We start from the raw sequence: 16,805 nt of genomic DNA, 5'->3' as shown, positions 1-16,805 counted from the left end.
GCATCCACTGAGAGGCTCTTGCTGCCAAGGGAATGCCTGACAGCTTGAAAGACGTTTTGGACACTACAGTGAAAATGCTTAACTTTGTTAAAGCAAGGCCCCTGAACTCTTGTGTATTTTCTGCATTATGCAATGATATGTGCAGCGACCATGTAACACTTTAACAACATACAGAAGTGTGCTGGTTATCAAGGGGCAAAGGATTGACACGTTTTTTAAAACTGAGAGACGAGCTTAAAGTTTTCTTTACTGACCATCATTTTCCCTTGTCTGACCGTTTGCATGATGATGAGTTTCTCACACGATTGGCCTGGGTGATGTTTTTTCTCGCCTGAATTATCTGAGTCTAGGATTACAGGGACTCTTTGCAACTATATTCGATGTGTGGGACATAATTGAGGCTATGATTAAGACGTTGGAGCTCTTCTCTGTCTGCATTAACAAGGACAACACACAGGTCTTTCCATCATTCTATGATTTATTGTGTGCAAATGAACTCAAGCTTACGGACAATGTCAAATGTGATATATTGAAGCACCTGAGTGAGTTGGGTGCGCAATTACGCAGGTACTTTCCCGAAGCGCATGACACAAACAACTGGATTCGTTATCTCTTTCATGCCCTGCCTCCAGTCCACTTACCGATATCTGAACAAGAGAGCCTCATTGAAATTTCAACAAGCGGTTCTGTGAAAATTTAATTTAATCAGAAGCCACTGCCAGATTTCTGGATAGGGCTGCGCTCAGAGTATCCTGCCTTGGCAAATCACGCTGTTTAGACACTGATGCCCTTTGCAACCACGTACCTAATGCGAGAGTGGATTCTCGGCCCTCACTAGCATGAAAACTAAATACAGGCACAGACTGTGTGTGGGAAATTATTTAAGACTGAGACTCTCCAATACAACCCATTATGGGTTATGTGCATCCTTTCAAGCACACCCTTCTCATTAACCTGTGGTGAGTTATTCACAATTTTCGATGAACAAATAAGGTTTAATATGTATGATGGCTAAATAAAGAGCAAAATTATTGATTATTATTATATTATTATTTGTGTCCTGGTCCTATAAGAGCTCTTTGTCACTTCCCATGAGCCGGGTTGTAACAAAAACTCATTCTTATGTTTAATAAATGTATTGTATTGTATTGTGTGTGTGTGTGGCAGGCTTACAATGATGGCAAAAAACACCATTTGAGAGTGTGCTGCCCCTGGTGCTAGAGGGGGCACGCAGCTGGAGGTTGAATGTTTGTAGGGGTACGGGACTAAAAAATGTTTGGAAACCACTGATCTAGGCTACTGGTTCAAACATATCTAGTAAGAAACATCTGACAAAGGGCAATATATACGGTTATGTAGCAACAGGTAGATATATACGGTTATGTAGCAACAGGTAGATATATACGGTTATGTAGCAGCAGGTAGATATATACGGTTATGTAGCAACAGGTAGATATATACGGTTATGTAGCAACAGGTACATATATACGGTTATGTAGCAACATGTACATATATACGGTTATGTAGCAACAGGTACATATATACGGTTATGTAGCAACAGGTACATATATACGGTTATGTAGCAACATGTACATATATACGGTTATGTAGCAGCAGGTAGATATATACGGTTATGTAGCAACAGGTACATATATACGGTTATGTAGCAACAGGTACATATATACGGTTATGTAGCAACAGGTACATATATACGGTTATGTAGCAACAGGTACATATATACGGCTATGTAGCAACAGGTACATATATACGGTTATGTAGCAACATGTACATATATATGGTTATGTAGCAGCAGGTAGATATATACGGTTATGTAGCAACAGGTACATATATACGGTTATGTAGCAGCAGGTAGATATATACAGTTATGTAGCAGCAGGTAGATATATACGGTTATGTAGCAGCAGGTAGATATATACGGTTATGTAGCAACAGGTGCATATATACGGTTATGTAGCAGCAGGTACATATATACGGTTATGTAGCAGCAGGTAGATATATACGGTTATGTAGCAGCAGGTACATATATACGGTTATGTAGCAGCAGGTAGATATATACGGTTATGTAGCAGCAGGTACATATATACGGTTATGTAGCAGCAGGTAGATATATACGGTTATGTAGCAACAGGTGCATATATACGGTTATGTAGCAGCAGGTAGATATATACGGTTATGTAGCAACAGGTAGATATATACGTTATGTAGCAGCAGGTAGATATATACGGTTATGTAGCAGCAGGTAGATATATACGGTTATGTAGCAGCAGGTAGATATATACGGTTATGTAGCAGCAGGTAGATATATACGGTTATGTAGCAGCAGGTAGATATATACGTTATGTAGCAGCAGGTACATATATACAGTTATGTATCAGTACATATATACGGTTATGTATCAGTACATATATACGGTTATGTAGCAGCAGTTGAATGGTCCAATGTTACTTAAAACACTCATCTGACAGACCTAAATTATTTAATAATTTCTTAAATCTGTCACACTTTTTATCTTATTGGTTACGTCACAAATGGCACCTCCTCCCTCTCTCCCCATCTCCATCTCCTCCTCCTCCTCCTCCCTCTCTCCCCATCTCCTCCTCCTCCCTCTCTCCCCATCTCCTCCTCCTCCTCCCTCTCTCCCCATCTCCATCTCCTCACGCCCAATCTGCCCACAGGAACTTCCGGAAGCATCTTAGAATGGTGGGCAGCAGGAGAATGAAGGCACAGAGTGAGTCACAGTGTTACTGTGTGCTGTGTGTTCTCCCAACATGTTCTCCCCCCATCAGTGGTTTTGTCTTGGTTGTCTTTGTGTTTATGCATGGCCCTGTGTGTGATGTGCGCTATCTCTATGTATATTGGTGTGTGGCATGCCGTTGTGCACCGATGAGTGTGTGTGTGTTGGCACACATTTGATGAACCTACAGTGTGTGTGTTATTGCTGGTGTTGAGGCATAATCGATGCTGGATATGCTAATCGTTAAGCTAACGAATTAAATATCTCCCCAGTCTCTCATTGGTGAGGCTGCGTTTGTTACACCTAGCTAAACTCATCCACCCAGGATTGGTACCTGTGTGTGTGTGTGTGTGTGTGTGTGTGTGTGTGTGTGTGTGTGTGTGTGTGTGTGTGTGTGTTAAGGGTGTATGTGTTAAGGGTGTATGTGTTAAGGGTGTATGTGTTCAGGGTGTATGTGTTCAGGGTGTATGTGTTCAGGGTGTGTGTGTTCAGGGTGTGTGTGTTCATGGTGTGTGTTCAGGGTGTGTGTGTTCAGGGTGAGTGTGTTCAGGGTGTGTGTGTTCATGGTGTGTGTGTTCATGGTGTGTGTGTTCATGGAGTGTGTGTTCAGGGTGTGTGTGTTCAGGGTGTGTGTGTTCATGGTGTGTGTGTTCAGGGTGTGTGTGTTCAGGGTGTGTGTGTTCATGGTGTGTGTGTGTTCAGGGTGTGTGTGTTCAGGGTGAGTGTGTTCAGGGTGTGTGTGTTCAGGGTGTGTGTGTTCATGGAGTGTGTGTTCAGGGTGTGTGTGTTCAGGGTGTGTGTGTTCAGGGTGTGTGTGTTCAGGGTGTGTGTGTTCAAGGTGTGTGTGTTCAGGGTGTGTGTGTTCAGGGTGTGTGTGTTCAGGGTGTGTGTATGGTGCATGGGTGTGTGACTTTCTCTCCCCACCTTCACTAGCATTTGCCGAGCGTAGAGCGAAGAGTTTCAACCGCTCCTGGAGTGACCCCACCCCTGTCAAGAATGACTCTTCACATGACACCAGAGACAGTGAGTCAATACAGTCACACACATTAATAGACACTCACTAATAGACACTCACTAAGACACACACAAACAGGCACAAACATTACTATACACACTTGCCACGTTTAACTCTGTTCCATTTATTCCATTCCAGCCATTCAGGGATGCAAACTAGTCACCTTTCGGCAAAATTTGCCATTTTCAATCCAAAATAGGTGACCTATGTGATTCATGTAGATCTAATGAGAAGTATTTCTCTCTTCTTCAATACAGTGGATAAAAGGGGTATGCCAGGTGTACTCTCTGCCTGAAAGAGATCCATTATGCCAACGGGTATCATGCTCTGCTGGCACATTGTAGAACAGATGTCCACAGGCAGAAAGTGTACAATGTAATAATGTGCTGTGTAGCCCAAATATATTGTTTTTGTTGTGTTGAACTTGACAGTAACACGTATGTGTGAGTGAGGGTGATTGTCATTTTTGAAACTCATTGAACGTTATTTTTGCACACATGTAGCCTTGTGGCCACTATAATAGAGCAAAAATAGAATGCCTGTTTGTTTCATTCTATTTCTACTTACAGATGTCTTTTTCCCAAGTGCAATATTTGTGTGTGGTCACAAGCATTCTATTATAAATGCTGTCATGGTAACAAGTGTTCTATTATAAAGGCTGTCATGGTAACAAGTGTTCTATTATAAAGACTGTCATGGTAACAATAGTTTTATTATAAAGGCTGTCATTTTAACAAGTGTTCTATTATAAAGGCTGTCATGTTAACAAGTGTTCTATTATAAAGGCTGTCATGGTAACAAGTGTTCTATTATAAAGGCTGTCATGGTAACAAGTGTTCTATTATAAAGGCTGTCATGGTAACAAGCATTCTATTATAAAGGCTGTCATGGTAACAAGCGTTCTATTATAAATGCTGTAATGGCTAACTGAAATATTAGTGGGGTTTTTCTCAAGATTTGAGTGTAGTAAAGTCTAGGCAACAATTAACATTGGATTGCTTTCTTTACATCATTTAGCTTTGAGTTAGGTTGACATGAACCACTTTTTATTTTACACACCGACTTATCATGTAGATCATATTCTTGTTGTTTAATTAGTTAAAACCTGCATTTCCTCCTAGCAGGGATTTATTGCATGTTTCAGTGCAACAAAAAAAAGTGTCACCTTTTTGGACTCTCAGCAGTTTGCATCCCTGGCCATGACAATGAGCCCATCCTCCTTTAGCTCCTCCCACCGGCCTCCACTGATACACAATCACATACAGGCACACACACAGACAAACACACTTATACACTCACACACAAGTACAAGTATGCTGAAGCATTTATGGTAAAATACACACACACACTAATCGGCTGTCCCTGCTGTTGACTCTGACCCTGTCTGTCTGTCTCCTTCTGACCGTGGGTATGTCTCCAAATTTGTGATGCTCTCTCTCTTTCTCTGTGAGTATTTGTCTCAAATGCTCTGGGAGTGTGTGAAGCGCCGGTCTGGGAGTGTGTGAAGCGCGGGTCTGGGAGTGTGTGAACCGCCGGTCTGGGAGTGTGTGAAGCGCCGGTCTGGGAGTGTGTGAAGAGCCGGTCTGGGAGTGTGTGAAGCACCAGTCTGGGAGTGTGTGAAGCGCGTCTGGGAGTGTGTGAAGCGCGGGTCTGGGAGTGTGTGAACCGCCGGTCTGGGAGTGTGTGAAGCGCTGGTCTGGGAGTGTGTGAAGCACCAGTCTGGGAGTGTGTGAAGCACCAGTCTGGGAGTGTGTGAAGCACCAGTCTGGGAGTGTGTGAAGCGCCGGTCTGGGAGTGTGTGAGCGCCGGTCTGGGAGTGTGTGAAGCGCCAGTCTGGGAGTGTGTGAAGCGCCGGTCTGGGAGTGTGTGAAGCGCCGGTCTGGGAGTGTGTGAAGCGCCGGTCTGGGAGTGTGTGAAGCGCCGGTCTGGGAGTGTGTGAAGCGCCGGTCTGGGAGTGTGTGAAGCGCCGGTCTGGGAGTGTGTGAAGCGCCGGTCTGGGAGTGTGTGAAGCGCCGGTCTGGGAGTGTGTGAACCGCCTGTCTGGGAGTGTGTGAAGCACCAGTCTGGGAGTGTGTGAAGAACCAGTCTGGGAGTGTGTGAAGCACCAGTCTGGGAGTGTGTGAAGCACCGGTCTGGGAGTGTGTGTAGCGCCGGTCTGGGAGTGTGTGTGAAGCACCGGTCTGGGAGTGTGTGTAGCGCCGGTCTGGGAGTGTGTGTGAAGCCCCGGTCTGGGAGTATGTGTAGCGCCGGTCTGGGAGTGTGTGTAGTGCCGGTCTGGGAGTGTGTGAAGCACCAGTCTGGGAGTGTGTGTAGCGCCGGTCTGGGAGTGTGTGTAGTGCCGGTCTGGGAGTGTGTGAAGCACCAGTCTGGGAGTGTGTGTGTAGCGCCGGTCTGGGAGTGGGTGTAGTGCCGGTCTGGGAGTGTGTATAGCGCCGGTCTGGGAGTGTGTGTAGTGCCGGTCTGGGAGTGTGTGAAGCACCAGTCTGGGAGTGTGTGTAGCGCCGGTCTGGGAGTGTGTGTAGCGCCGGTCTGGGAGTGTGTGAAGCACCAGTCTGGGAGTGTGTGAAGCACCAGTCTGGGAGTGTGTGAAGCACCAGTCTGGGAGTGTGTGTAGCGCCGGTCTGGGAGTGTGTGTGTAGCGCCGGTCTGGAGTGTGTGTAGCGCCGGTCTGGGAGTGTGTGTAGCGCCGGTCTGGGAGTGTGTGTGTAGTGCCGGTCTGGGAGTGGGTGTAGCGCCGGTCTGGGAGTGTGTGTAGTGCCGGTCTGGGAGTGGGTGTAGTGCCGGTCTGGGAGTGGGTGTAGCGCCGGTCTGGGAGTGTGTGTAGCGTCGGTCTGGGAGTGTGTGTAGCGCCGGTCTGGGAGTGGGTGTGTAGCGCCGGTCTGGGAGTGTGTGTGTAGCACCGGTCTGGGAGTGTGTGTGTAGCGCCGGTCTGGGAGTGTGTGTGTAGCGCCGGTCTGGGAGTGGGTGTGTAGTGCCGGTCTGGGAGTGTGTGTGTAGCGCCGGTCTGGGAGTGTGTGTAGCGCCGGTCTGGGAGTGTGTGTAGCGCCGGTCTGGGAGTGTGTGTAGCGCCGGTCTGGGAGTGTGTGTAGCGCCGGTCTGGGAGTGTGTGTAGCGCCGGTCTGGGAGTGTGTGTAGCGCCGGTCTGGGAGTGTGTGTAACGCACTGTATGTTTATATGTCTGCATGTCTTTTTCTCTGTAGTCTATTGAATGTTTTTCAATGTTCGTGTGTTTGTTTCTGTTTTTCCATCTCCTTTGTGCCTCTGCGTCTCACATAGTCTGATGATAGAGGTTACTGTTTATGGTATATTATATATTTGTGTCTTGAAACGTTCTTCTTCTCTGACAGCCCAGTGTTTTTTCCCTAATGATTGGCACAAGCTGTTGATCTACCCTGTCACCTTTCCCATTCTCTTTTTACCTCTGCTTTCCTCTTTGACTTGACTATTTTCCTTTATTTTTTTCTACTTCCATCTATTCCTCTGTATGGTTGTTATCCTCTGTCACTTCACCTCTGTTCTTCTTTGTCCCCCACTGTCACTTTCTACTACCATCTTTCTCTCTCCCTCCATCTACCTTTCTCTCTCCCTGCCACTCTCTCTCCCCCTCCATCTGTCTTTCTCTCTCCCTGCCACACTCTCTCTCCCTCCATCTACCTTTCTCTCTCCCTGCCACTCTCTCTCCCCCTCCATCTGTCTTTCTCTCTCCCTGCCACTCTCTCTCCCCCTCCATCTGCCTTTCTCTCTCCCTGCCACTCTCTCTCCCCCTCCATCTGCCTTTCTCTCTCCCTGCCACTCTCTCTCCCCCTCCATCTGCCTTTCTCTCTCCCTGTCACTCTCTCTCTCCCTCCATCTGCCTTTCTCTCTCCCTGCCACTCTCTCTCTCCCTGCCACTCTCTCTCCCTCCATCTGCCTTTCTCTCTCCCTGACACTCTCTCTCTCTCCCTGCCACTCTCTCTCTCCCTCCATCTGCCTTTCTCTCTCCCTGCCACTCTCTCTCTCCCCCTCCATCTGCCTTTCCTTCTCCCTGCCACTCTCTCTCTCCCCCTCCATCTGCCTTTCTCTCTCCCTGCCACTCTCTCTCTCCCTCCATCTGCCTTTCTCTCTCCCAGGCACTCTCTCTCCCTCCATCTGCCTTTCTCTCTCCCTGCCACTCTCTCTCTCCCCTCCATCTGCCTTTCTCTCTCCCTGCCACTCTCTCTCTCCCTCCATCTGCCTTTCTCTCTCCCTGACTCTCTCTCTCCCCCACCATCTGCCTTTCTCTCTCCCTGCCACTCTCTCTCTCCCTCCATCTGCCTTTCTCTTTCCCTGCCACTCTCTCTCCCTCCGTCTGCCTTTCTCTCTCCCTGCCACTCTCTCTCTCTCCCTCCATCTGCCTTTCTCTCTCCCTGCCACTCTCTCTCTCCCCCTCCATCTGCCTTTCTCTCTCCCTGCCACTCTCTCTCTCCCCCTCCATCTGCCTTTCTCTCTTCCTGCCACTCTCTCTCCCTCCATCTGCCTTTCTCTCTCCCTGCCACTCTCTCTCTCTCCATCTGCCTTTCTCTCTCCCTGCCACTCTCTCTCCCTCCATCTGCCTTTCTCTCTCCCTGCCACTCTCTCTCCCTCCATCTGCCTTTCTCTCTCCCTGCCACTCTCTCTCCCTCCATCTGCCTTTCTCTCTCCCTGCCACTCTCTCTCCCCCTCCATCTGCCTTTCTCTCTCCCTGCCACTCTCTCTCTCCCCCTCCATCTGCCTTTCTCTCTCCCTGCCACTCTCTCTCCCTCCATCTGCCTTTCTCTCTCCCTGCCACTCTCTCTCTCTCCATCTGCCTTTCTCTCTCCCTGCCACTCTTTCTCCCTCCATCTGCCTTTCTCTCTCCCTGCCACTCTCTCTCCCTCCATCTGCCTTTCTCATTCTTTCTCTATTATTCCATTGCTTTCTTTCTCTCTGTCCATCTCTTCCCCTCCTCTACCTCCCCCCTCTCTTACTCCATGTCTCCCCTCTTCTCATCCAATCTTTCTCCTGTCTCCTCCCCTGCTCTCTCTCTAACGGTGTGCCTGCTCTCTTTGTTGGGGGATAGGTGGGGACCTGCCAGCCTCTTGTGGGACTCTGGATGAGGGGGAGCGTGAGGACCTAGACTGGGAGGAGGAGAGGGAGATGGAGAGACTGGCCTGTGAGGGAGATGACTTCATCCCACCCAAAATTATGGTGAGGAACTAGGGTTGAACAATTCTTCTAACTTTCCCAAAGTTCCCAGGTTTACCCAAAGAGGACTGGCTGCATGTGAGCATGTTTACTGTGTTGGAATGTCACGGCTGTCAGGATTCTTTAACATATGAATGAAAATAGGAGATTGACAAGAAGCTAACAGCCTACAGGAGAGGCAGCAGAATCTGGAGGATGCTCATCTTCTGTCAGGTGATACAGGGAGAAAGTAGAGAGAGAAAGAAAGGGGAAGAGAGAGATGACAATGATTATGAAAGAACAAAAGAAAATGTGTTTTATGCTGAATTCTGTAATTCCCAGTGGAAAGATAGATTACACCTCAATTAGTGACATAACTCTGGAGGTTGAGGGGATAATTGTGTTTTTCTCTCAATGGGATCCTGCTATGTTATGTGAGTGCCAAGTAGTACTCAAATGTACTCAAAAGACCTTATATAAATCAATGGGCTACTTTTTGATCCTTAACTGATTGAAATAAAATGGAATTGAATTAAAGTGGAATCCTGTTTGATACCAGTACATACGCTGAGTGTACAAAATATTGGGAACATCTGCTATTTTCATGACTTAGACTGACCAGGTGAATCAAGGTGAAATCTATGATCATTGATGTCACTTGTTAAATCCACTTCAATCAGTAGAGATGAAGGGGAGGAGACAGGTTCAATGAGTTTTAAGCCTTGAGACAATTGAGACATGGATTGTGTATCTGTGGCATTCAGAGGATGAATGGTCAAGACAAAATATTTAAGTGCCTTTGAACAAGGTATGGTAGTAGGTGCCAGGCGCACCGGTTTGAGTGTGTCAAGAACTGCAATGCTGCTGAGTTTTTCACGCTCAACAGTTTCCTATGTGTATCAAGAATGGTCCAACACCCAAAGGACATCCAGCTAACTTGACACAACTGTGGGAAGCATTGGAGTCAACATGGGCCAGCATCCGTGTGGAAGGCTTTTGACACCTTGTAGAGTCCATTCCCTGATGAATTGAGGCTGTTCTGAGGGCAAAAGGGAGTGCAACTTAATATTAGGAAGGTGTTCCTAATGTTTATGCACTCAGTGTACAATGCATCTTGGCTACACAGACAGACTAGTGTGAATAATGAATGTTCAGGTCCCTACAGGCACTGGTTGACAGACAGAACACAGCAGAGTGAATGGGACACCTCTTTCTCTTCTTCTCTCTTCTTTCTCCATCTCTCACTCTCAGCTGATCTCCTCCAAAGTCCCCAAGGCAGAGTACGTTCCCACCATCATCCGCAGGGATGACCCCTCAATCATCCCCATCCTCTATGTGAGTGGCTTTCTCTCTCACACACACACCGTCACCCTGTTCTCTATGTGTCTGTATGCACAGGTGATAAATCAGTTATCATGTATAATATTCAGTGAAGGATATTGACTTTATAATCTCTGTCTCCAGGACCATGAACATGCTACGTTTGATGATATCCTCGGTAGGTAAACTGCCCTTTATGTGACTTCGTTTGTTAGTTCTGTTAAAATCTTCATCCCAAATGGCACTATATTCCCTATGTAGCGCACTACTTTTAACCAGTCCTATAGGCCCTGATCAAAAGTAGCGCACTATTTTATCTTTTTACTTTATTGAACCTTTATTTAACTTGGCAAGCCAGTTAAGAACATATTCTTATTTACAATGACGACCTACCCTAGCCAAAACCTAACCCAGGACGACGCTGGGCCAATTGTGCGCCGCCCTATGGGACTCCCAATCACGGTCGATTGTGATATAGTCTGCAATCGAACCATGGTCTGTAGTGATGCCTCTAGCACTGAGATGCATTATCTTAGACCACTGGGCCACTCAGGAGTAGTGTGCCATTTGAGACGCAGACCATGTTTGTGGAGTGAGACACATTATGCAGTGAAAATGGTGCTGTGTTCCATATTGCTGTCTTTTAGTGTGAGGAAATCTATTTTTACTGTACTGCTTGTTGCTCTCATTCTAACCCCTCTCTTTTTCTCTCTCTTTCTTCCTCTCTAACCTCTCTCTTTTTCTCTCTCTTTCTTCCTCTCTAACCCCTCTCTTTTCTCTCTCTCTTTCTTCCTCTCCAACCCCTCTCTTTTCTCTCTCTCTTTCTTCCTCTAACCCCTCTCTTTCTCTCTCTCCAACCCCTCTCTTTTTCTCCCTCTTTCTCTCTCTCTCTCTCTAACCCCTCTCTGTTTCTCTCTCTCTAACCCCTCTCTTTTTCTCTCTCTTTCTCTCTCTCTAACCCCTCTCTGTTTCTCTCTCTCTAACAACTCTCTCTTTCTCTCTCTAACCCCTCTCTTTTTCTCTCTCTTTCTTCCTCTCTAACCCCTCTCTGTTTCTCTCTCTTTCTCTCTATCTAACCCCTCTCTTTTTCTCTCTCTTTCTCTCTCTCTAACCCCTCTCTGTTTCTCTCTCTCTAACCCCTCTCTGTTTCTCTCTCTCTAACCACTCTCTCTTTCTCCCTCTCTAACCCCTCTCTTTTTCTCTCTCTCTCTCTAACCCCTCCCTGTTTCTCTCTCTCTAACCTTTCTCTCTCTCTAACCCCTCTCTGTTTCTCTCTGTCTAACCCCTCTCTCTTTCTCTCTCTCTAACCCCTCCCTGTTTCTCTCTCTCTAACCTTTCTCTCTCTTTAACCCCTCTCTGTTTCTCTCTCTTGACAGAGGAGATTGACAAGAAGCTAACAGCCTACAGGAGAGGCAGCAGAATCTGGAGGATGCTCATCTTCTGTCAGGTGATACAGGGAGAAAGTAGAGAGAGAAAGAAAGGGGAAGAGAGAGATGACAATGATTATGAAAGAACAAAAGAAAATGTGTTTTATGCTGAATTCTGTAATTCCCAGTGGAAAGATAGATTACACCTCAATTAGTGACATAACTCTGGAGGTTGAGGGGATAATTGTGTTTTTCTCTCAATGGGATCCTGCTATGTTATGTGAGTGCCATGTAGTCGTGTTGGTTTTAATCTTGGCTGGGCACTTGAAAAGCTACATCTCTGTGGGGTTCTTAGGGAGGTCCAGGGCATCTGTACCTGTTGAAGAATAAAGTGGCCACATTCGCCAAGGTGGAGAAAGAGGAGGACATGAGTCAGTGAGTGTCTTACTCTTCATACAGCAGCCATAGTCCTTATACCTGGGTGTGTCCCAAATGGCACACGACACTACTTTTGACCAAAGCCTTATGGGCCCTATGGGCCCTGGCGAAAAGTAGTGCACTGCATAGGGAATAGGGCACCATTTGGGATGCGGACACAGTTCCTGTCTCTGTGTTGGTACAGTTAGAGTAGCAGTATTGTTGTGAACCATGTCGTCCTGCTACAACAGGTTCTGGAGGAGGCTGAGTCGGTTTATGAGCAAAGTGAACCCTGAACCCAACCTCATCCACATTATGGGCTGCTACGTCCTAGGAAACCCCAATGGAGAGAAGGTACACTACATCTCTCACATGTTAAAACACACACATACCAGATTACTGTAGAAGAATTGGTGTTGACTGATCAGATCAAATGATGACATAAAGAGCGTTGTGTTGAACACTGTGTGATGTTTAACAGTGAGAATGGCAGAATGGTAAACTTACTGAAATACAGAGTTGACTGTATGGTGTTTAACAGTGAGAATGGCAGAATGGTGAACTTACTGAATGACAGAGTTGACTGTATGGTGTTTAACAGTGAGAATGGCAGAATGGTGAACTTACTGAATGACAGAGTTGACTGTGTGATATTTAACAGTGAGAATGGCAGAATGGTGAACTTACTGAATGACAGAGTTGACTGTATGGTGTTTAACAGTGAGAATGGCAGAATGGTGAACTTACTGAATGACAGAGTTGACTGTGTGATGTTTAACAGTGAGAATGGCAGAATGGTGAACTTACTGAATGACAGAGTTGACTGTGTGATATTAGGATGCTTCTTGTGTAAATATTTCCGTTTGGATTTTAATGACACACACACACACACACACACACATACACACACATACACACATATACACACACACACATATACACACTCCTTACTTTATGTGACTCAATATGGTGCCTTGCTAATATATGGAGAGAGTTGAGAATCGCTGTCTTTCTTTCTCCTTCCTCTCTCTCTACGTTTCTCCCTCCTCTCTCTCTACTTCTCTCCTCTCTCTACTTCTCTCCCTCCTCTCTCTACTTCTCTCCTTCCTCTCTCTCTACTTCTCTCCTTCCCCTCTCTACTTCTCTCCCTCCTCTCTCTCTACTTCTCTCCCTCCTCTCTCTACTTCTCTCCTTCCTCTCTCTCTACTTCTCTCCTTCCTCTCTCTACTTCTCTCCCTCCTACGGGTAAGAGCCCATTATCTCATCCTGAGTCATGTTTCTGGATTTAGCAGAGAGGCACATGGACCAAGTGACTGTGACAGGGGAGAGGTTGCTACACCATTCTCCACTTAAAGCCACACACACACACACACACACACACACGCACACACACACACACACACACACACACACACACACACAGACACACACACACACACACACACACACACACACACAGACACAGACACAGACACAGACACAGACACACACACACACACACACACACACACACACACACACACACACACACACACACAGACACAGACACAGACACAGACACAGACACACACACACATACACACACATACACACACATACACACACACATACACACACATTCACACACACACACACATAAACAGAGTGTGTACACACACATAGACACACTCTCTGCTAAAGTGCTTGGTGTTGTTAGGGCTCTCTGGCGTCTCTGTTGTGAAGCTGTTAAGGGGACTATACAGTACAGTAAAATGCAGAGGCCAAGATAGCTGTCTGCTTAAGCACTATAAACAACGCTCACAACCCTCTGGTCCCCAGGCTCTGCTCTGCTGTCCTCTTGGCTGTCTCCTCTCTCATTATTTGTCTGACTGTGGATCTAGAGACCACGGAAACAGACATTTGATGTCACAGGTTATGAAAGTGATCGTGTACATCTTATGTATGATGGGGGTAAAGACCGTATGTATATGTGACCTTGGTTTCTGCATCAGTGTCTGTCTGAAGGTTTGAGCATGAATTTGTGCATAGGAGGAGTATGTAGAGTGAGTGAGTGAGTGAGTGTCTCTGCCTGGCTGCCTGCCTGCATAGCTGAGCGTTTGCTTGTGCATGCGTGTGTGTGAGACAGATGCAGGACAAATGTCCACTCCTCTCCACTCCTCCTCTCCTCCTCTCCACTCCTCCTCTCCTCTCCACTCCTCCTCTCCTCCTCTCCACTCCTCTTCTCTCCTCATTTCCACTCCTGCTCTCCTCCTCTCCACTCCTCCTCTCCTCCTCTCCACTCCTCCTCTCCTCTCCTCCTCTCTACTCCTCCTCTTCTCTCCTCCTCTCCACTCCTCCTCTCGACTCCTCCTCTCCACTCCTCCTCTTCTCTCCTCCTCTCCACTCCTCCTCTCGACTCCTCCTCTCCACTCCTCCTCTTCTCTCCTTCTCTCTACCTTTCAGAGTTACAGTAAGGTCATGGTTCCTGCTCCACTGAACACCCTCTAAAAAAATCTAAAAGAATGCAGCTAACCAACTGTTTCCTGCTCAGCAGCAGAGTTTTATCACATATTGACTGTGTGATATGTCATCATTTACAGTTTTAATAAGTAAAACTCAGAAATCTGGATCTGGGGATCTGACTCTTAGGATTCTCCTTCTTGACCTTGACCCAATACCCCCAGTGCATTATCATTCCATTTGTATTGGCCTTGACTCAATACCCGAGCGCATTATATTTGTATTGGCCTTGACTCAATACCCCAGCGCATTATCATTCTATTTGTATTGGCCTTGACTCAATACCCCAGCGCATTATATTTGTATTGGCCTTGACTCAATACCCCCAGCGCATTATATTTGTATTGGCCTTGACTCAATACCCCCAGCACATTATCATTTTATTTGTATTGGCTTTGACTCAATACCCCAGCACATTATATTTGTATTGGCCTTGACTCAATATCCCCAGCACATTATATTTGTATTGGCCTTGACTCAATATCCCCAGCACATTATATTTGTATTGGCCTTGACTCAATATCCCCAGCACATTATATTTGTATTGGCCTTGACTCAATATCCCCAGCACATTATATTTGTATTGGCCTTGACTCAATATCCCCAGCACATTATATTTGTATTGGCCTTGACTCAATATCCCCAGCACATTATATTTGTATTGGCCTTGACTCAATACCCCAGCACATTATATTTGTATTGGCCTTGACTCAATACCCCCAGCACATTATATTTGTATTGGCCTTGACTCAATACCCCCAGCACATTATCATTTTATTTGTATTGGCTTTGACTCAATACCCCCAGCACATTATCATTTTATTTGTATTGGCTTTGACTCAATACCCCAGCACATTATCATTCTATTTGTATTGGTCTTGACTCAATACCCCCAGCACATTATCATTATATTTGTATTTACATTGACTCAATACACCCAATGCATTATCATTCTATTTGTATTGGCCTTGACTCAATTCCCCCAGTGCATTATCATTATATTTGTATCGGCCTTGACTCAATCCCCCCAGTGCATTATCATTCTATTTGTATTGACCTTGACTGAATACCCCTGGCGCATTATCATTCCATTTGTATTGGCCTTGACTCAATAACCCCAGCACATTATCATTCTATTTGTATTGGCTTTGACTCAATTCCCCCAGCGCATTATCACTATGTTTGTCTTGGCCCTGACTCAAACCCCAGCGTGTTATCATAATATTTGTATTGGCCTTGACTCAATACCCCAGCGCATTATCATTCTATTTGTATTGGCCTTGACTCAATACTCCCAGCACATTATCATTCTATTTGTATTGGCTTTGACTCAATACCCCCAGCGCATCATCATTCTATTTGTATTGGCTTTGACTCAATACCCCCAGCGCATCATCATTCTATTTGTATATGCTTTGACTCAATACCCCCAGCGCATCATCATTCTATTTGTATTGGCCTTGACTGAATACCCCCAGCGCATCATCATTCTATTTGTATTGGCCTTGACTGAATACCCCCAGCGCATTATCATTATATTTGTATTGGCCTTGACTCAATACCCCCAGCACATTATCATTTTATTTGTATTGGCTTTGACTCAATACCCCAGCACATTATATTTGTATTGGCCTTGACTCAATATCCCCAGCACATTATATTTGTATTGGCCTTGACTCAATATCCCCAGCACATTATATTTGTATTGGCCTTGACTCAATATCCCCAGCACATTATATTTGTATTGGCCTTGACTCAATATCCCCAGCACATTATATTTGTATTGGCCTTGACTCAATATCCCCAGCACATTATATTTGTATTGGCCTTGACTCAATATCCCCAGCACATTATATTTGTATTGGCCTTGACTCAATACCCCAGCACATTATATTTGTATTGGCCTTGACTCAATACCCCCAGCACATTATATTTGTATTGGCCTTGACTCAATACCCCCAGCACATTATCATTTTATTTGTATTGGCTTTGACTCAATACCCCCAGCACATTATCATTTTATTTGTATTGGCTTTGACTCAATACCCCAGCACATTATCATTCTATTTGTATTGGTCTTGACTCAATACCCCCAGCACATTATCATTATATTTGTATTTACATTGACTCAATACACCCAATGCATTATCATTCTATTTGTATTGGCCTTGACTCAATTCCCCCAGTGCATTATCATTATATTTGTATCGGCCTTGACTCAATCCCCCCAGTGCATTATCATTCTATTTGTATTGACCTTGACTGAATACCC

At 45.8% G+C, this 16,805-nt stretch overlaps 1 protein-coding gene across 1 annotated transcript in view; it reads left to right on the top strand.

The window, feature by feature from the left end:
- Positions 1-16,805, top strand: part of LOC109868144 (NMDA receptor synaptonuclear signaling and neuronal migration factor-like) — a 53,428-nt gene that overhangs the window by 29,507 nt on the left and 7,116 nt on the right. The window contains exons 6-13 of the mRNA XM_031802242.1: positions 2,697-2,749; positions 3,689-3,778; positions 8,827-8,954; positions 10,182-10,265; positions 10,395-10,428; positions 11,627-11,697; positions 11,973-12,052; positions 12,286-12,388. Of these exons, the coding sequence (XP_031658102.1) occupies positions 2,697-2,749; positions 3,689-3,778; positions 8,827-8,954; positions 10,182-10,265; positions 10,395-10,428; positions 11,627-11,697; positions 11,973-12,052; positions 12,286-12,388 (643 nt within the window). The remainder of the gene's footprint in view (positions 1-2,696; positions 2,750-3,688; positions 3,779-8,826; positions 8,955-10,181; positions 10,266-10,394; positions 10,429-11,626; positions 11,698-11,972; positions 12,053-12,285; positions 12,389-16,805) is intronic.

Source organism: Oncorhynchus kisutch, linkage group LG23 (genome assembly GCF_002021735.2).
Source record: "Oncorhynchus kisutch isolate 150728-3 linkage group LG23, Okis_V2, whole genome shotgun sequence".
Taxonomy (NCBI): domain Eukaryota; kingdom Metazoa; phylum Chordata; class Actinopteri; order Salmoniformes; family Salmonidae; genus Oncorhynchus; species Oncorhynchus kisutch.
This window is presented reverse-complemented; position numbering and strand designations above follow the sequence as displayed.